Here is a 20,293-nt window from a genome sequence, read left to right as displayed (position 1 = left end):
CTCCACTCGTGTCACCGCGGGTCCCCTGGAGCCCCCTCACCGTGTCCCGGCCGGTCCCCCTCATCCCGCATCCCACATCCACTCGTGACCCCGTGGGTCCCCACATCCCTCTCGCAGTGTCACAGCGGGTCCCCCTCCCCACGCCGCCGCTCCCCGCCGCCCCGGTGGCCGCCGCCGCGGGCGGGGGTGTGCCGCCACCGGACTACATCCCCCATCAGCCCGCGGGCCGGGCCGCTCCCGCAGCGCCCAGCCGCCTTCAAACAAAAGAGTTTCCCCCCGCGGGGCCGCGCTCCGCTCCGCGCCCCCCGCACCCCCCGCACCCCCCGGCGGCGGCGGCCGGGGGCGGGGGCGTCGGCGGGGGGACCGCGGTGGAGGCGGCGGGCGCGGGGCTCGGGTTACACGGGAAAGGGGCTTGGCCAGGCGGGGGGCGGGGGGCGGAGGGTCCTTTTCTCTCTCTCGTTCTCTCTCTCTGCCTTTTTTTTTCCCTTCTCCCTCCCGAGCTCTTTGTGTCCCCCCTCCCCTCCTCTCGCCCCCCCCACCCCCCAGCCCCCAGCCCCCCTCCCAAGCCTTTGTTAGCCATGCCTAGCCTGGTAGTCCCAGGGATAATGGAAAGGAACGGGGGTTTCGGCGATTTAGGCTGTTTCGGTGGGAGCGGCAAAGACAGAGCGCTGCTTGAGGATGACCGGGCGCTGCAGCTCGCCCTGGACCAGCTCTGCCTGCTGGGGCTAGGCGAGCCTTCCTCCTCCTCCTCCTCCTCGGCCGTGGTGCTGGTGGAGGACAGCAACAACAACAACAATAACCCGCCGCCGCCGCCGCCGCAGCAGCCCCCGCCGCCGCCGCCGCCGCCGCAGCAGCCGCCGCCGCCGCCGCCGCCGCCGCCCCCGGCGGCCCCGAAAGGCTCGGCGGCGCCCAGCGCCGGGGCGGCGGAGCCCAAGTTGTGCGCGCTCTACAAGGAGGCCGAGCTGCGGCTCAAGAGCAGCTCCAACACCACCGAGTGCGTCCCGGTGCCCAGCTCCGAGCACGTGGCCGAGATCGTGGGACGGCAAGGTGAGCACCGGGCCCCCGGTACCCCCCGATGTGCCCCGGTGTCGCCGCTCGCCGGCCCCGGGACACTCCCCCCGCGGCCGGGGGGCCCCGCCGCCGCCCCCGCCGCTCCCTCCCGCCCATTGTTCGGGGCCGGGGCCGCTCGGCCCCGCCGGGGACAAAGCCCGGGGCTCCCGGGCTGTGGGCGGGCGGCCGCGCTCCCGGCACGGCGGTGCTGGGGAAGGGTGGGCTGGGGGCTCTGCGGGAATGCTGCGGGGGCTTGTCCGGCACCGGAGCCCCGCGCGCCGCTCCCCGCTTCTGCCAAAGAGCCGATCTCGACCGCGCTCTCCTTAAGAAAAAAAAAAAACCTGGGAATAAGGCGGGGGAAGGGCGGGGGGTGCAGGCTGAGCCCGGCCCCGCGCCTCGGAGTCCCCCTTTGTTGGCCGGGCGGAGGGGGTGTGGTGGTGCCGCCGGGCTCGGTCCGAGCGGCCGGTGAGCGGGTGGGAGCCGAGCTCCTCCCGCCGCCCCCGGCAACGGGGGGACCCCGGAGCGGGGGACCCCGGAGCGGGACCCGCCGTCCCGCGTGGGCCCCCCGCCGCCGCTGCCCGCGCGCCGCCACAGTGATGCTTTTGTTCTCACGGCTCCGTTCGGAGCGAGGTGGAATGGAGGAGGGCTTTAAAAAAAATTACATATATATATCTGTGTGTATATATATATATATATATCCCCATACCACACCCACTCTTAAGTCACCCCTCGCCCACCCCCACCACTCCCGGGTGTGCGGTGCGGGGCCCCGCGCCTCCCGTGGGCACTGCGGGAGTCGGGGCACCGCGCTGCCGAGAGAAGTTTTGTGTCGCTACAGAGAAAAAAAAAATAATAATAGTGCTAAGTGTTGGGCTTTTTTTTTTTTCTTTCTTTCTTTCTCTGAACAAGTAACTTGACGCTCTGGAAGTGCGATGGGCAGAGCCTGCGGCTCCATGGGCAGATGCTCCCCTGTGGGTTGGGATGGAGGGCCCTGAGCAGGGGGTTTGTGGGGGACACGGGGGGTGATGACCCCCAGTGCCCCGAGAAGGGCTGAGGTGGGCCAGGGGAAGCCGCGGGAGAGGGACACAAATGGCTCCTTGCTGGACATCTCTGACGCTAGGGCGTGCGGTTGGAACAATGGGGCCTGCGGAGGCTCTGCTTGCTCCCAGCCCCGGAGCAGGGGTCCGGTTCCACGCACCGGTCCCGGTTCTCCGGGATGGAGGGCGGGCAGCAGTCCGGGGGTGCTGACCTCCCCAAAACTCGGGGCATCTGCAGCCGAGGGAGCAGCTCCTGCTCTGGCGTTCGCACTGGGATGGGGGCCCCTCACTGGGGACCTGGGGACACGGGCAGGAAGGGGTGAAGGTCTGGCCCAAGAGATCCCTATCCTGATCCTGATCCTGATCCTGATCCTGATCCTCCCTTAACACTGCAGGCGCGGTGGGGCTCAACACCAGCTCTGCACTGGTGTGTGTGAGGCCACGGAGAATCAGGCCCCCTTTGTTTAATAAAGTTGGGAAAGAGGATTCGGCAGGCGGAACCGAGGGGAAATGTGCCAGGGCTGTTTTGTTGCAGGATCTCAGTGCTGCCCCAGACTCCTGAGAAGGGGGTGTGTGCTCAGAACGCAGCACGTGCCTGTTGTGTCCAGAGCCATGGAGAGGAGTGCGGAGACCTGGATTTTTTTCCACCATTTTTTTGTGTGTGTGAGTGAGGGTTTTCCCACATCTGGGAAGCTGAAATGTCAGTGTGCTGGAACTGTGGGGATGCAGCTGTTTGGATGGGGGGGCAGATGGTGCAGCCTGTGCCCCACCATGGAGGTGGGTGGGATGGATCCTGTGCTGGGGATTCCTTCAGCACGGTCCCTGGAGCTATGGCTCTTCACTCCAGCACAGATCATGGCCCACACTTGTTTCTAGCGGCCTGCAGGAATGTCTCCACTGTCTCCTGTGCCTTGTTTTTGTGTAGAAGGCCGGATTAAGAGGGTCTGGAGCTGGGTGTGGGGCTCCCAGGGGGATTGATTCCTGGACTCTCATGGATGCCTGACCAGGAATCCCAGATTGTCATCCCTTGGTAATACTGCTCCTGTTGCAGATGGTTTTCTAGGAAAATAATTGTTTTTATGGGTACCTTTGAACAGGGTGGCAAACATCTTGAAAAAGGGAGGGGGGAAAAAGTAATAATGAAGTAAAATTATTTCACAGCTTTACTTGGTAACAGGGCTTAGCTTTTTCATCAACTTATTATTTTCTGAAGAAACACACTATCACTTCAGATTATTTTATAATAATATCAACCATCTATTAAAGTGTTCCTCACAGGCAGGTGTGGATGTGAGAGGCCTGGATCTGGGCACAGGGGCCATGGCCACAGGAATTCCACCTGCTATCAGGCCACCCCTCACTTTGCCAAAGCACTGAAAAGGCACTTAAGTGTAAATAAGGCTCAAGCCCGATGTATTTTTATTGGAATGCCTGTAAGGGTGGTTTGTGAAGAGGTGTAATCATGGCAGAGGGGGTGGCTTCACTCCAAGCAAGGATGCTGCAGGAGCTCAACCTGAGCTTGGCAGCTCCTGCTTTCCCCAGGAGCTGTGAACGTGCCCTCGAGGAGCCGGTGGCCTGCTGGAAGCCTTGCTCCAGTTTGTGCTGGGGCTGCTTTGTGCTCTGAATTTGAGCCACGAGCTGGCTGGGGCGGGGGACTGGCTGGGGTGAGGTGGTGGGTGGGCTGTGAAAGGGGGATCAGTGGGAACTGGCCAGGCTGGCTCCTCCACCTGGGTTCCTGCAAAGAGCTGGGGGGCTGGTGGGATGTGCCAAGGGCTGCTCTGCAAACAGGAGGACAGGAAACTGGGAAAGGAAGAATGAGGGGATGAAGTCACAAGAATCCCTTTGACTGGTGCCCCTGGGCATGGTTGGTGGTGACACCCCTTCCCTGGCTGGAGGTGGAGCAATGACCTCCTTGCCTGTCCTTCTGTGGGACATATCAGGGGCAGGGGTGAGTCTGCCTGAGTCAGGGCTCCTGCAGGTCACCCCCCCTTCCCCTGGCATGTGTGTGAACTCCAGCTGTGCTGAGTTTGGGTGACCAAACCTCCTGGTGCGTGCCATGGCACGGCCAGTGCTCCCTGGGGCCTGGGTGGCACATCAGGGTGCTCGGTGGCCCTTGTGTTCCTCCTGCCACCTCTCGTTGTCCTGCAATAGTCCATGGCTGTGCTGGCTCTCACGGCCATGCCGATGAAATTGTAAAGACAAAGCACTGGAGGGGTTTGCAGGAGGTTTTTTTGGAGATGGTGGGACATCAAGGGATGTGGGTTGAGATGGGGTGTGGGTGCTGGGAGGAATGCAGTGTCTGAAGGGCATCATGTTTTGGTTGTGCAGACTCTGAAATTGGGAAGGGGCAGAAATGGTCAGGAGCTGCAGTTCTTCCCTAGAAGTGACCCGAGGTGGGTGTGGATTAGCCAGATCAAGATTTGTATCCAACTTTTCTGCCTGCTCCCACAGACAAGCTGGGCTGCTGTCGCTGGAGCCAGGGGAGAGGCTGAAGGGCACGTTTAAGGCCAGATGTTGTGGTTAGGGAGACACGGTGCTGGTTCTTTGTGTGCCTGCTGTGTGCAGGTGTCGGGAGAAGCTGTGGGGTTGCTTTGGCTTCGTGCTGCGCCCACTCCCAGATAAGACTTTCCCTGTAAGGATTTTTGGACTCTCTAAAGATTTTTGGTCCTTCTAAGGGTTCTTGGTCTCATCACAGTAATAGCATCCATTGTCACCTGTACTCACAGACACCCTTTGATGCAGCATCTCCCAGCCTGCTCCAACCAGCCTGTTGTCACCAGGAATGAGATTATGCGAGAGCGGATCTTAACATAAATTGCTCTTTCTTGGCAAGGCGAAGTCAAATAACAAGAGGCTCCACTAAGCCCAGGTGATTGGGTTCTTTGTGTAGCTCCAAACATGCTCCAATGCTTTCAGCATTTAAAAATAGTCCGAGGAAGCCTTTTCCATTGAGGAAGTCTGATGATGGCAGCTCCCCCACCCACCCTGTGGAGGTGGATGTATGTACAGCATCCGAGGAGCAGCGAGGGGGGCAGATCTTCTTGTCTCCTTGTTTCACGGAAATCTTGGCTCGAAAGCCACCCGATCTGGTGGGGTCTGAAGGCTGCTCCGGCAGCTCGGGATGGGCCCGAAAGGGAGAGAGATATCGCAATCGGTGTCGGGTTGTTACAAAGTGTTAACGAGAATTACTCCGAATTTACACCGGGGGAAAAGTGCGGAGCGGCAGCGACTTTGCGCCGTTTGAACCGGAGGTGGGAGGAGAGAACGGCTCTGGGAGAGAGAGACGGAGACAAAGGGAATTTTCTCCGAGGGAGCCACGCACGCTCCCCGCGCAGCGCTCGGGCGGCCGGTGCGGCGCTGACCGAGTGAACCGCAGCGCAGCCGCCCGGAATCTAGGGCAGTGGGAAAGCGAGCAGTGCTGGCATTGGGTGGGGGCCCCCGCCTTTGTCTGGCAGCCCCCTCCCTCCCTCCCCGCGTCCCCCTGCGCTCGCCATGCCCCGCTTCCCCCGCTCTGCCCGGCCCCGGCTCCAGAGCCGTGCGGGACCGAGCCGTGCCGCGGGCACACCCACTCCGCACCGGGGGCTTCGCTTCCCAACTTTCCTCCGCCGCACAAGGATTGTCTGTGCCTCTAGGCTTGATGCTGTTTGGTGCTTTTTTCCCCCTTTTTCTTTGTTTTTTTTTTTTTTTTTGTTTCATAAACAACTTTCATCGCAATGTGAAAAAGCGTAAAATCGCCGCGCTGGAATGAAGCAGTCGCTGGTTTTCCTGGCGTGGTGCGTTGGGTGGTGTTTTTTCCCATTCTTGTAAACACAACTTGCATCATCAGGACAATAAACCCTCCGTGCAAAGAGATTTAGTTGGTTGGTTGTGGTCCTTTTGTGTGCATTTGTGTTTTTTTGACACCACTTTCATCAGGTTTTCAATGCAGCAAAACCTTACCCCACAGGCCGTCAGGAGGGTTTATTTGTGAAGTTCTTTGTGTGCTTGTCTTTTAACAAGGCTTTCATGTTAACGGGGAAAAGAACGCCCCACCTTACCGGAGGTAGCTGAGGGTTGTTTATTTTATGATCCTCTTCAATTTTATGACTACAATAGAAAAAAAGACCAAGTTCTAATTTGCCCTTCGACCCTCTTGCACCCCACTAGCAGTGCCAGAAGGGACTGCGTGGGGTATTTGCAGGTGTAATTTGTATCTGTGCAGCCTTGCCAGAAATGAGAAGAGGGCTTAAAAAGCTTTTGTCTGTAGAGATTACTTTGTATCTGATGAAAACATGAAATATCAGGACCTGGAGTGATTTGTGGGGTGTGTTTTTCCAAAATAAAACCACAACGCAGTCAATCAAACAAAAAGATCCAGCTTGGGGTTGGCTCTGGAGCTGTTTGCTGTGGCTGGTACAGCTCCTCTGGTTCTTCCAGGGTCAGGGTCGTGCTCCTGGCATGGGGGTGCCAGTCGGTGCCAGGTGGGAGCCTCCAGACTGCATCAGTGGCAGAATATACCTGTGCAGGGTCTGGCCTTGTCCCAGCACCGAGGAGAAGGTCATCAGCAGGTCTGACTCTGAATTTGCACCAAAGTGAAATTATTTGAGGGATCTGCTCCACAGGCACAGCTGAGTGTGCCACTGCACTGTCCTGGTGGCATTGTCACCGTGGTGCTGTGCTGGGCACATCCCTTCTATGCTCTGATCATCCTCTGCCCACTGATGGAGCAGCACCTGGGAGCCTTGGGGTAAACCCTGTGAAAACACACTTGGTTTGGGGCTGCTCAGAGTGAGTACATTTGGGATGGATTCGACAGCTAGATCAGATGCATCCAGCACCCTGGTGTCCCTTGTGAGCAGCTGTCTTTGCTGGAGAGGTGAACCAAGCTCCTAGAGCCTTCTCTGTTAATTTTGATGGATTTGTTGCCCTGATGCAGGAGAAAGCAGAGATGAGAAGGTGGCTGTGCATCCAGATCTCCCCCTGACCCCCACCACCCATCTTGGCAATGTCTAGACTCAATTTATTTCTGTGTTTTCAGCCAGAGATGGCTGCTCTGTGGATTAATTCCAGTTAGCTGACTGGTCTGGGCACCAGAGGCTCTCCACTCCTCCAGGGTTTGGTCCTGTGTGGGAATGTTTGTGATGTACTCAGGTAATTTGCAAACACGTTTACTTTGAGTCAATTGGTAATCAGTGAAATTAAAGAGAAAAAAGGGTGAGGGGAGGAACTGAGCTTATAGCCTCCTTCATGAAATGCTTTGGGATCTGCATTATTGACAAAACCCAGGATAATAGAAGGTAGGCTGTGGAAACACAATGAGAAAGAGATTAATTCTCTGTTTAATATAAAAATCTAAGTGGCAGGGGTCTGCCAGGGATCGACACACTGATGTCTGTGTGCTGCTACAACGAGGAGAACATAGACCAAGTTATGTTTCATGGGTCCCTTTCTTCCCTCAGCTTCATTTTGACACCACCTGCCAGGCAATCCCCTCCCTTCCACCTCCCTCCCCTTTGAATAATCCCGAGTAAAATGCTTTGTTACACGGTGTTTTCAAATTTCAGTTATGCACGAAGGGAAAGTGTCAGAAACCACCCCGTGCAGGAGAAATTTTGTTTGGAATAAGCACATCGGGATGTGCTGCCCATCTGGCTGGGATGTCGCGGGCCACATCCTGATCCAGCTGAGCTCCATCAGAGCAGGGGGATCTCAAAGGAGGCTCAGCCCCTTTTTAGTGTGCAAAGCAGTCAGGGATGGGGCTGAGATGGGCCTGGAGCCTTGGCACTAAGTGAGTAAATCATGTTTAAGCCCAGCCTGGTTTTAGCTGATGTAAAAAACCAGTGCAGCACCCCTGGAAGTTGAGGAGTTCTCTGGATTTGGGCTGCTGATGGTTTGGCCATTGTCTGTGCCAGTTCAGAGCTGCTGGAGGTCAGGGCTGCTGAGCCCCCTGGGCTTGCTGGAGTTGGTCTAATTTCCTAGGAGGTGATTTTCTCCTGTTTTTAAGCACAGGATCCCCATCTGTCTGTCTCCACAAAGCTGGCTTTCCCGTCTGCAGGCCTGCACAGAGACCCTCCCTCCTCCCCCCCTTCTCACACCACCGACTGCACCACGCGTCCTTTTGTCCGTTCCACATCCTCCTTCCCCTCCCTCTCGCCGTGCTCTCTCCTTGCCCACCTTCCTTTTGCCCTTTTGGGGTGTCCTGGCTTTGCTCCCACACACCTCATTCTCCTCCTCCCTTGGAGGCATCAGGGTGTGTGCCTCTCCCTCAATTTCCACCACCTTTGCTCCATCCCCAACTCCCTCCCACTCCTCCAGCTCGTGTAACGTGCTTACATTTGCCCTCATTCATGTGGATTCCTTGCCACTGCTCCCTTCCATCTGTCCCCAGCATGGAGCCCTGGCCCTTTGTCACAGCTCTGCCTGCCTGACCCTCCCCGTCGGCTCCGTGATTGTTTCCTGTCCTGCCGGGCTCAGATCCCTGTCCCCCACACACTGTCATTGTCCCACAGCTGAGAACAGCACGGAGCCCAATCTCAGCCCCAGTGCCAGCCCCAATGCCAGCCCCAATCCCAGCTGTGCCACACGCCTGCCCGAGGTCTTTTCTGCACAGGAGAGCGAGCCTGGCTCTAGAGGCAGAGCTCGGGTCACTGCGGAATTCCACGGAGCTCCTGCAGCCCGGGGTGATGCACAGGGAGGTATTTTCAGCTTGATGCTTGCTGTGAACACCCCCTGTCTTTTCCATGTGATGCTCTGGTGATATCCCTGGGGAAATGGTGGCATCTCGGTTAATCTTCCTAAGATGGAATCTCCCTCTTTGGAGAGGGAGGGAGCAGCACAGGAGAGGGGCAGGGAAATGTCTGCCAGCGGTGGGTCAGGGACAGCCCACCCTGCCAGGGCTGCCAGAGGGCATGGGTGACCTCTCAGGGATTTATCCAGCTCTCCTTGGGATGAATCTTTGTTATTTATTATTATTTATCCTATAGTTGAGTTGCACCTGGCTCCATGAGGTCCTGTCCTTTGAGTTTCCTGGAGCTGACAGCACACCACTGGGTGACCACTGGTCCACATGGGCTGTTTGGAAACTTCACTCAAAACATCACAAATGTACCTCAGGGTGCAAACTCCAGGGAGTAACCCGTGAGCTACACTGCATTTGGCAGGGGGTGGATGTGGTTTGGGTTTGGGGATTTTCCCAGACCCTTCTTTGTGCCAGATCTGGCATTTCCATTCCCCGGGAACATGGAATTCCTGTTTCAGAGATGGCTTGAGTGCAGCAGCGCTGTGATGTGGAGCGCTGAGAGGAAATTTTGCGGGAGCACAAGGCAGGAGACAGCGATTCCTGCTCCAGAAATGGGAAACGAGGCTCAGGGAGCCGAGGTGGCTCTGAGGAGTTAAAAATCACAGTGGAAGTTGACAGTGAAGTTCTGATTTACCAGCGTGTGCCCCGTGCTGCTGCCAAGACCCTCTGAGGGGCAGTGGGCTCACGGCCGTGCCAGGGGCTGTGTGTGCCTGCACTTGGCCAGGGCTGTGCCCGGTGCTTGTGTGGTGCCATGCCTGTGCTGTGCCATGCCTGGTGTCCATGCAGTGCCATGTCTGTGCTGTGCATGCCCAGTGCCCATGTGGTGCCATGCCCGTGCCGTGCCTGGTGCCTGTGTGGTGCTGTGCCCATGCAGTGCCATGCCTGGTGCCCACGTGGTGCTGTGCCCAGTGCCTGTGCAGTTCCGTGCCTGTGTGGTGCTGTACCCATTGCCCCTGCAGTGCTGTGCCCATGCCATGCTGTCTGGTGCCCATGTGGTGCTGTGCTCATTCCATGCCATGCCGGGTGCCCACGTGGTGCTGTACCCCATGCCCCTGCAGTGCTGTGCCCATGCCATGCCATGTTTGGTGCCCATGTGGTGCTGTGCTCATTCCATGCCATGCCTGGTGCCTGTGTGGTGCTGTGCCCCATGCCCCTGCAGTGCTGTGCCCATGCCGTTCCTGGTGCCCATGCGGTGCCGTGCCCCTGCCGTGCCATGCCCAGTGCCCATGCAGTGCTGTGCCCATGCCGTGCCCGTGCCGTGTCTGTGCTGTGCCCCATGCCTCTGCCATGCCCGTCCTATGCCGTGCCCAATGCCCACGCGGTGCTGTGCTCCATACCCCTGCGATGCCATGCCCAGTGCCCGTGCGGTGCCATGTCTGTGCTGTGCTCCATGCCCCTGTGGTGCTGTGCCCATGCCATGCCTGGTGCCCATGTGGTGCCGTGTCTGTGCCATGCCCCTGCAGTGCTGTGCCTCTCCTGTGCCATGCCCGGTGCCCACGTGGTGCTGTGTCTGTGCCGTGCCCCGTGCCCCTGCAGTGCTGTGCCTCTCCTGTGCCATGCCCGGTGCCCGTGCAGTGCCAGCACTGCGAGCACAGCTGGCCGGGCTGAGCGCGCTCCCCGCCGGGCACTGCTGGATGCAGCGGCTGCCGCGGTGCCTGTGAGCCCAGGGAACCATTCCCACCAGCTCCCGTGGCACCAGGCTGTTCCAGTGCCACAGGTGTGGGTTCAGTTCCTGCCAGCGATGCGGGGTGCTGGCATTCCAGGGGGCACCCCGATGTCACCAGCCTGTGTCTCACCAGAGGGGCTGTGCATGAGTGGCAGCCCTGAGCTCCCAGTCTGAGAGGTGCTGTCATTTATCAGGATCTGTAGAAATAATAAAATCCCAGCCCAGGAGGTGAGGAATCTGCATTTGGTGGTTGCAGAGGCATCGTTTGCAGGTCATTTTGTGTTGAAATGTGATGTCAGTGGAGGAAAAACTGCTGGTGTCTGGTAGTCAGAAGAAAATTTCCTAGGAGGAAATCTTTTCTTTCTTTTCTGGGGAGGGAAGGTGGGGTAGGAGGTGCTGGGGGATCTCAGAGATCCCAGTGCTGTGTCCCCATCCTCTGGTTCTGCCAGACACCCAAATCCTCACGAAACCGCAGCAAAGTGCTCACCTCACTTCATCTGCACTGGAGAATCACAGGTTTTAACTTTCCTTTGAGATCTGAGCTCAGAGCACACCCGCTGCAGAGGAACCCCCAGCCTGCCCTGGAGCTTGGTGCCAGAAATGCCTTGGGTGAGGCTTTTCCAGAGAGGGGTCTGGGGGGCAGGACAGCAGCAAGGAGGGCTCCAGGAGTAGTTTAGAGAACTGTGCCACATCTGGAAAAACTCTTAGTTGCTTGATGGCATCCTGGTGTCATCTGGGAACCTGAAGCCAACCAGATGGATCAAGAGCCTCCAAAAGATCATTTGGAAGCCAAAACACACTGGAAAGTCTTTTGCCCTTTTTGGGAAAGCAGAAGACTGTTTTCTGGGCTGTTAGGAGCTGGGGAATTGGCTTGGTGGGTTCTAGGAGTGGGGGAATGGGCTCAGTGTGCTCTGGGATCTGGATACTGGTACACAAAAGCACCACTTGGCCAGTGATCTCAGGAGAGGGTCTGAGCACCTGGAGCAGGAGTCTGCACAGCCTGCTCTGGGGCTCACAGGAGGGCAGCCCTGCCCCATTTCTTGCTGTTTCAGCCCCAAAGTAGATCCTGACCTCCTGCTACCCCTGGCCATCTAGCTCAGCTGGCATTTGCAGTCCTGCCGTATCTGCAGTGGGGAAGCCCAAACTGCTGCATCTCTGCAACTCCCCTCCAAAGTTGCCCCCCTGAAGTTCATGGTATTCACCCCAAAACCTCCTCAGTAGTACCAAAATCCTCTGGAGTCAAGGCAGGCGACTCCCCTTGGGAGGTGGCACAGGGTGGCCAAGGGCTCCACATTGGCAATCCAGGCTGTGAGACCAGCATCCCTCTGTTCTCCTGCGACCTCCAGGCTGCCCCATGCATCAGCCCTGTCCCCAGAGCCCAAGGATGACCATTGTCTCTGGGGGACACCCTGGGGCTCTAGGGACAGGCCTTGTCACAGAGACCACTGACACCTGGGGTGGATCCCCCATTGCTCTGTGGTGTTGGGGTGGGTGGAGGGGAGATCTTGGGGATGGCTGCTGAGGGAAGGCAGTCAGGGGGGATGGTGTGGTGGGCTGCAGCACACAAAATGGTGATCCCCGTTTTGGGGGATGAGGGAGCATGGCACTCCTGAGGGAGGGAGGCTCTGGGAATGGTGAGGTTGGGCCTCCCTCTGGCATTTCCCCTCAGGGTTAAGGGGATAGCGCCTTTCCCTTGTTCCATGTCCTGCACAGTGGCTGCCAGGTGGCACAGGGGGTTGTGGCCCGGTGTCCTGCAGAGCAGGGTGAGCGGGGCAGCCTCGTTAACTGCTGTGCCTTCTTCTCTCTCTTCCCAAGGCTGCAAGATCAAAGCCCTGCGGGCAAAGACCAACACCTACATCAAGACCCCGGTGAGGGGGGAGGAGCCGGTCTTCATGGTGACGGGGCGGCGGGAGGACGTGGCCATGGCCCGGCGGGAGATCATCTCGGCGGCCGAGCACTTCTCCATGATCAGGGCCTCCCGCAACAAGGCGGGCACCACCTTCGGCAGCGCGCCCACGCTGCCGGGGCAGGTCACCATCCGCGTGCGCGTGCCCTACCGCGTGGTGGGGCTGGTGGTGGGCCCCAAGGGAGCCACCATCAAGAGGATCCAGCAGCAGACCAACACCTACATCATCACGCCCAGCCGGGACCGGGACCCCGTCTTCGAGATCACCGGCGCGCCGGGCAACGTGGAGCGCGCCCGCGAGGAGATCGAGACGCACATCGCGGTGAGGACGGGCAAGATTCTGGAGTACAACAACGAGAACGACTTCCTCTCCAGCAGCCCCGACTCCGGCATGGAGAACCGCTACTCGGAGGCCTGGCGGGTGCACACGCCGGCGCCGGGCTGCAAGCCCCTCTCCACCTTCCGCCAGAACAGCCTGGGCTGCATCGGCGACTGCTCCGTTGACCCCGTCTATGAGACCCCCCGGCTGAACGACCAAAACGACTTCAATTACGGTTACCTCTTCCCCAACTACGGTGTGAACAAGCAGGATTTGTACTACGGGGTGCCGGAGTCAGGGGCCCCGATGTGGGCCGGGCAGGAGAACACCAACCCCGTCTCGGTGCTCTTCTCGAAGCAGCAGCGCTCCAGCAGCACGGGCGCCATCCATCCCAACTCGCACCGCTCGCCCTCCTCCTCCATCCCCGAGCCCGGCCTGTCCGGGCTGCCGCGGCGGTCGCAGGGGGAGCCGCTGCAGGGCTTCTCCAAGCTGGGCACGCCCGCCGCTGCCCGGACGTCGGTGGGCAGCAGCCGCGAGTGCATGGTGTGCTTCGAGAGCGAGGTGACGGCCGCGCTGGTGCCCTGCGGCCACAACCTCTTCTGCATGGAGTGTGCCGTGAGGATCTGCGAGAGGACTGATCCCGAGTGCCCCGTCTGCCACGCAGCAGCCACTCAGGCCATTAGAATATTTTCCTAAAGAGACAGAGCAGGGCGTTGGGGGGGGGGGGGTAGGAAGGGAGAGCGTGGGGGGTCCGTGAGAGAAAAATGATGATGATAATAATAGTAATGATAATAATAATAATAATAATAATAATGACATCTGAAGAACAAAAAAAAAGAATGAAAGAATAAATTAATTTAAAGAAGAAGAAGAAGAAGAAAAAGAAGAAATGAAAAGAAATTATTTTACAAGCAATGTATGTTATTTTTTAAAAAAATAATAAGTGAATAATAAAATTAAAATGAATAGCAAAGCCAGAAATTTTGAAGGGCGAACAATGCTCCAGCCTGCAATGTCTTTTGTAAACCAAGTACTCAGAACGCACACTCGGATCTCGCAAGCAAAGCAGTTTAGTTCAGTTTTTTTTGGTGGTGAGATTGGGACTTCTTGGCGATGACCAAGCCAGGCCACCTGGATCGAGCGGGGAGGGAGCAGGGATGCAGGGAGGGCCCTGCCAGCCTTTCTCCAGCCACCTTCAACCTTTGTCTTGGCTTGAAGTCCCCACTCTCCTCCCCCCAGGGTTGTCGGCCCAACTGGGAGCTCAGAAAGAAACAACAGAAAGAAAGGAAAACGGATGACAGGGATTTGGAAGAACAAGAAAGAAACCATCAACCTCTGGGAACCTGTTAGAACGAGGGCACAACTGTATTACCTCAAAGATTTAAACAAAAAAAAAATCACAGCTAAAGAACTTTTATTGTTTTCCTTTTTTTCTAAAAAAAACCCAAACAAAAAACACAAAAAAAAGAAAATCAAAAAAAGAAGGTGAAGAAATAAAAACGACGCCAGTGAAACTGAAGAAGGTTTGGAAGAACCTACTGGGATCACACCAGGCGACGAGCATTTATTTTGTTATTCTGAGCCACCGTGGAGTCTGGAACTTTGTTCTTTTTTCCTTATCCAAGCAGGGATTTGTTCATCAGTCCAATCAGGAGTCACTAACAGGGTATTTCCAAAGCATTCCCGAGTTCCCGTCCATGGGGGGAGTGCATCGACTTCCACGTTTCTGTAGGTCACTCTTCATTCTTTCCTCCAAGTGATGCCAGCTGCAGCTACACACACCACACACACACACACACACAGAACATTGTGCTTTTCTTTTCTTAAAAAACATACCTATTGCACCAAAACCTAAGAGAGACGATCATGCAATACAGGCAAATGAGCCCATATGAAACCAACATGCATCCCAACAGAGAGCAAAAAAAAACCCCCGAGTTTATATAGATAATTTTGTTGTCGTCGTTTTTAAACTGGACCAAAACTTTTGTTACCCAAACCAAGTAGGGGAAAAAAAAACAAAAAAGAAGAAAAAGTATTTCTTTATGGACCAAAACCTCTTCAGCTGTCCTTTTCCTGGATCTTCCTGAGGTTGGCCACTTTTATATATTATATTTTTTTCAGAACGAAACAAAACAGAAAAAAAATTGCCTTGTTGAACATCCTTTAATCATTTCAAGACTCCTGGTTTTGTTAAATGAGATACTTTAAAACCATTGGGAAGTGGGAGAGGATGGGCTTCAGATCTGGCTCCCGTGCCAACGCATGCAAGGTGCAGGCCAGCACCTTCACTCCATCAGGTTTGTTCAGCTGGTCTGTGGATGCCAAAATGCTGTGATGTTAAAAATGTGTTGGATTGACCTATTGAGTACTAGTACACCCAGCTATAAATATATGTGTGTATATATATATATAGGCACTTAATTAATCAAGCACCTATATATATATATATGTGTGTATATAAACCCATATATATAATTTTTCTCCCACTACCACCACTTCCCCATTTCCTACCCTTCAACTTCTGCTCACAGATCCTGGACCCTGATTTAGAACTGAACCAACAAGTTTCACAACTTGGCACAGACAGTTCTAACATCAAAAAAAAAACCCAAACAAACAAGCAAAAAAAAAATCACCTGAGATTTTTTTTTATTCCCTTCAGTTACAGGAGACTTTCTTTTCATCGTGGTAATGTTCCTGGGAACATCCTCCCTTCTGCTTGGTTTGCTGCCTGTGCCCTGGCACAGCGGGCTCAGGGCACAGTCACTGAAGGGCTGAGCTCACTGTGCTGGGGCAGGTGCTGCTGGTGCTCTGTGCTGATAAAAATCCACTTTTGATCTTCAGATACCAGTTGGAGGGTTGGAAATGATGGTGGGATGATGGGATGCCTCCATTGTTTTGCATCGACAGTAATATATTCCGTAGGGGCGGATTGGAGGGGTGGACAATGTTCCCAGGCTGTAGTAGATGCTGATGTTTTGGAAACAGTAAAGACAAAAGTAACAATGCTGTGCTAACACCATCAGGCAGGATTGGTACTCCCTCCTCCCCAGAGCTTTAGGAAATCCCTGGCCAGGCTGTTGTCCCAGCCCTGCAGCCCAGCCCTTCACACCAGGAGTGGGATGGGATGCGAGCACTTCCTGGGGGAAGGTGCCATGTTTTGCACCCTCTGGTGTGGGGCCTGTGGGGTGATGGGGAGCTGGGGTGCTCTGGATGAACCCCCAGAGCCCCCATGTCCCAAACTGTCCTGGGGCACAGCCATCCTTCCCCATGGCAGCGTGGCCGCAGCAAAGGAGCCCCGGCCAGCGCTGGCCACATCCTTCCTAAAACTGCCCCATTCTCATTCAAAATCTGGCCTCAGTTTGGTCCCACTTAAGGGAAGGGAAGGGCAGGGAGAGGGGGACATTGCTGTTCTCTGGGAACCCCTCCCCTCCCCAGTGCCACCTCCTCCATTCCGTCCTGCCTTCCCCACCCCAGGGCTGTATTTTATCCGTTCATGGCGCAGAATTCTCCCGCTGGTGTAGAGAGAGTGGTTGAAGCACGAGCTGGGGGGCGGGGGGTGGGGGTCGGGGGGTGGGCAGGGGGATCAGCCACCCTTCAGAGGGGCGTTCAGAAACGTTGGTGTTGGTGCTGGAGGGGCTGAGCTGGAGGCTCAGCCGCTGTGTTAGTGAGTGAGTAGTCGTTCTTGGCTGAGTGGAGTCTGTTCGTGGTAATGTGAGCAAGTTCTTGATCAATGTCTTTATTTGATGCCAGGTTGTGAAGAGGTGGGTGGGAGTGGGGAGGGGGGAAGGAGACCCCTGTGTTGGGGACCTGGGGTGGGGGGACCTGTTCTAGCACTGACTGTAGGGGGTGGGGAATGGGGAAGGTACAGGGGGCTCAGCTCTGCTCCTTGTACCTCCTCCCTCACCTTAACAAGCGAAAACGATGTAAAAGCCTCCTGCATGCTGAAAAAAATGTTAGAGAAAAAGACAAAACCCCTTTCTTTAAAAAATTTAAAAAAAAAAAAAAATAAGGGAAAAAAAAATAGAATCATGACCCAAACAAACGTCCAATGCTTGCTGTTGGGAACCGGAGTGGGGCTGTCCTGGGGGGGCTGCCCCTCTCTGCAGATGAGGTTCCTACTCAAGTCTCCAAGTTGGCCTTTAATAAAATCTTCAGTTCCAATAACCTTTATATATATATATATATATACACATATATATATACATATACATATATATTAAAAAAAAAAGCTTGATGTAGCAGTTCTAGTTTGAAATGAATAGAAGTATTTCGGCCCCTGTTTTATTTTGATTTTTTTCCCGATCCCCTGCTTCCCGCTGTACCCCCCACCGACTCCATATTTTGATGTAGCAACTTTGGAAGAAAGAAAAAAACAGGCGCTGTAAATGCACCGAGAGCTACCTCTGCCTCGAGTGGGGGCTGCAGGGAACTCGGGGGGCTCGGGCCTCTCCCTGGCCCCGTGGGGCACCCAGAGAGGGGCAGCCCGGGCCCTGCCTGTTGGCATCCATGGGGAGCCCGGTTGCGGGGCTTAAACAACAAATTTCCGTAATTTTTTTTTCCTCTTTTTAAATATATGTATATATATAAAAAAATCTTTAAAAAAAAAAATAATAAAAACAAAAAACAAGAAAAATGCCCATGACCTTAACTATTTGCTCTGACTTGTATCTTCCTTGATAGGTGACTAAAAATGGCTTGTTGGTCTAATTCACCAGCAATAATGATAACTAAATACAGCCCCCTCCTCCTGCACCCATCCCTTTTCTGCAGCGCCCACCGAGCCGGGTCCTTGCACTTCTCCCCTTCCCTCCCACCACAAGGATGCCCTTGGTGACCCCTTCTTGCAGTGTGAACCAACTGGCCTGAACCTCGCTGGCTTCAGCTGCCCCACGGTCCCTCCCAGGCTTTTGGGATCCCCCCCCTTTGGGGTGCTGAAGCCATGGGGGGCTGGAGGGAGGCAGGTGGAACTGGGACCCCATACACCAAACTGGGTCTTCCTCCCTCTGGAGTAGGAGCAGCAAGACCCTTGTGGGAAGCCTGGTCCCTGAGACCTCCATCCTGCAAAATCACATCCCAGCAAAGCAGGGTGGGTTCCTGGCAGTGATGACAGGGCACAGACACCCCTGAGGGGGGCTGGTGCCAGCGGGTGCTGCTGGTTTCCCCTTGACCCGGCTGGGGAATGGGGAGATCCCCGGGGTTTGCATTTGCTGGAGCTGGGGTGGGGACTGAGGTGACCCGTGCCATGCTGTGCTGTGTATGTGGTGGTGGTGATCTCTGAGAGGCAGTGACACGAGGGCAGGTGCCCAAACCCCAGGGCTGGGAGCAGAGAGGGCAGAGCTGCGCTGGAAGGCGCTGAGCTGCTGGCAGGACGTGGCCAGGTCCGAGCAGGACACGTCCAGGTGTGAGCAGGAGGTGTCCAGGTCCAGGCAGGATGTGTCCAGCTTTGTTCGGGATGTGTCCAGGTTTGTTCAAGATGTGTCCAGCTTTGTTCAGGACACGTCCAGGTTTGTTCAGGACGTGTCCAGGTCCAGGCAGGACATGTCCAGGTTTGTTCAGAACGTATCCAGCTTTGTTCAGGACATGTCCAGGTTTGTTCAGGATGTGTCCAGGTGTGGGCAGGACATGTCCGGGTGTGGGCAGGATGTGCCCAGGTTTCTTCAGAACATGTCCAGCTTTGCTCAGAACATGTCCAGCTTTGTTCAGGACGTGTCCAGGTGTGTTCAGGACGTGTCCAGGTGTGTTCAGGACATGTCCAGGTCCAGGCAGGCTCAGCCCATGGGAGGACAGAGGGGCTGCAGTGGGGTGCCCACCCAGTTCAGCACTGGGATTTCCACTCGTGCTTTGCCAAATTGCCACCGACTTCAGCACCAACTGCAGACAAGGAGAGGGGGCTTGGGGCTGTGCTGGGTTTGGGACTCATCCTGTGACTTTTCCTTGTGGATGTGATCTCCTGGGTGGAAGTGAGCTGTGACAGGGCTGTGGGAGCTCCCAGCTCCTGTGTCAGGGTCCTGCCATGTCCCCAAACTCTGTTTTGGGGCGGTGTTTGAGAGCTGCCATGGGGGGACAGCGCCTGCTGGGCAAGGGACGGTGCAGGGGAGCGGGTGACAAAACATAACAAAGGGAAACGGAGGGATAAAGTAATATCATGCTGTGATGTCATCCTCATCAACATAAATTATATAGAGAATAGTGTGTACTATAATGCCTAACAAAAGAAAGAAAAAAAGAACCAAAATTGGATTTATAGTTAATGAGGAGATACTATAAAAATATCTTGTCCTAGCTCCCATTTGCAAAAGTATTTTTCAGCTGGAGGGATATCTATTATTTTTTTCTCTTTTCTTTCTTTCTTAAAAAAAATAATAATCTTCATACATACAAAGGCTCAGACTGTTAATATTGTTAACCTCTGAAATCAAAATACTCCAACCTGTTTTGTTTGGTGTTTGAAGGGTTTATTTTGATGCATTTCCTGGTGTTTTTTAAAGAGAGAGAGAGGAGGGAAAAAAAGATTAAGATTTTAAAATTAGAACATTTCTTTATAATTTAATATTCTATTTTAATAAATGCATTTATTACATGTAAATGTAGCAAGGAACTGGGCTAATAAAAATACTTTTTATTAGGTAATTTATTATAAGAAAAAAGGATATTTTATTTTATGATAAAGTGATCCTTAAAAGTTTAGAAGGTTTAGAATATATGTAGGTTAAAAAAATACATTTGTATCCAGAGTATTGCTTAAAAAGTGTTTTTAATATATGTTTCATTTTTCGTGTGTGCGTGTGTGTATGTAAAGGTGATAGTTATGGTGCAGATAGCCCTTTCCACAAATAAGAAATTAACACAGTTGGATGTATTTAAACAAAAAAAAAGATAAAAAAAAGGTGATTAAAAACAGAGAAGTAGAAGAGAAAAAACCACTATAAACCCAAGCCTGTGTCCCCATGCTGTGGCTGCTCCATCTGGGAACCCCCTTGGAAAAGGCTGAGGTGTGGATTTGGGCTCGGGGCTGGCTCTGGGGCAGTCTTTGGGTGGCATCACCCCAGCCTGGCCCTGGCCCTGCTGTGGCACAGAGGAGGCTGTGGCACAGCCCTTCCTGGGCACCCTGAGCATCCATGCCAGGCTCCCACCCCACCCCAGCCACCTCCCGGGCTGGGGAGCAGCGTTTGCTCCTGCTCTGCTTCCCTGGGGCTTGTGGAGAGCTGGGTGCTCGCAGGGCAAAGCTGGCACTGCCAGCTCCCACCCTCCTCCTCCTCCTCGTCCTCCTTGTTGCCAGCACTGCCAGCCTGATCCCATCCCGGGGAGCCAGAGGAGTTTTGGAGCTCTGGGCTCTCTTGCTCTGGTTGCGGAGAGCCCAGTGTAATGTGAGGATCTGTGGTCCTTTCCACAGCCTGGCAGCCAGGACTGATGGTCACTGCTGGCACAGACACCCCCTGGGCACGCTCCTGGGGGCTCTGGGTGCTCTCTGGTGCCCCCCTTTAGGCTTTGGCTCCGTCTCTCCCTGTGCTGGGTGGCTTGCAGGGACAGG

At 55.1% G+C, this 20,293-nt stretch overlaps 1 protein-coding gene across 1 annotated transcript; it reads left to right on the top strand.

Annotated features, from left to right (window-relative positions):
- Positions 1-523: 523 nt before the first annotated feature.
- Positions 524-13,551, top strand: MEX3A (mex-3 RNA binding family member A). Its single transcript, XM_030965470.1, has 2 exons — positions 524-1,047; positions 12,347-13,551. Exons 1-2 carry the CDS (start codon positions 579-581, stop codon positions 13,450-13,452), a joined length of 1,575 nt encoding a protein of 524 aa, XP_030821330.1. The 5' UTR covers positions 524-578; the 3' UTR covers positions 13,453-13,551.
- Positions 13,552-20,293: the final 6,742 nt, after the last annotated feature.

This window comes from Camarhynchus parvulus, chromosome 25 (genome assembly GCF_901933205.1).
Source record: "Camarhynchus parvulus chromosome 25, STF_HiC, whole genome shotgun sequence".
NCBI lineage: Eukaryota > Metazoa > Chordata > Aves > Passeriformes > Thraupidae > Camarhynchus > Camarhynchus parvulus.
This window is presented reverse-complemented; position numbering and strand designations above follow the sequence as displayed.

Bases quoted from the DNA above. Each gene is read 5' to 3' on its own strand.
- MEX3A (XM_030965470.1), top strand. From the start codon at position 579: ATGCCTAGCCTGGTAGTCCCAGGGATAATGGAAAGGAACGGGGGTTTC. The intron at 1,048-12,346 runs GTGAGCACCGGG...TCTCTTCCCAAG, and splicing joins CGAGATCGTGGGACGGCAAG to GCTGCAAGATCAAAGCCCTG.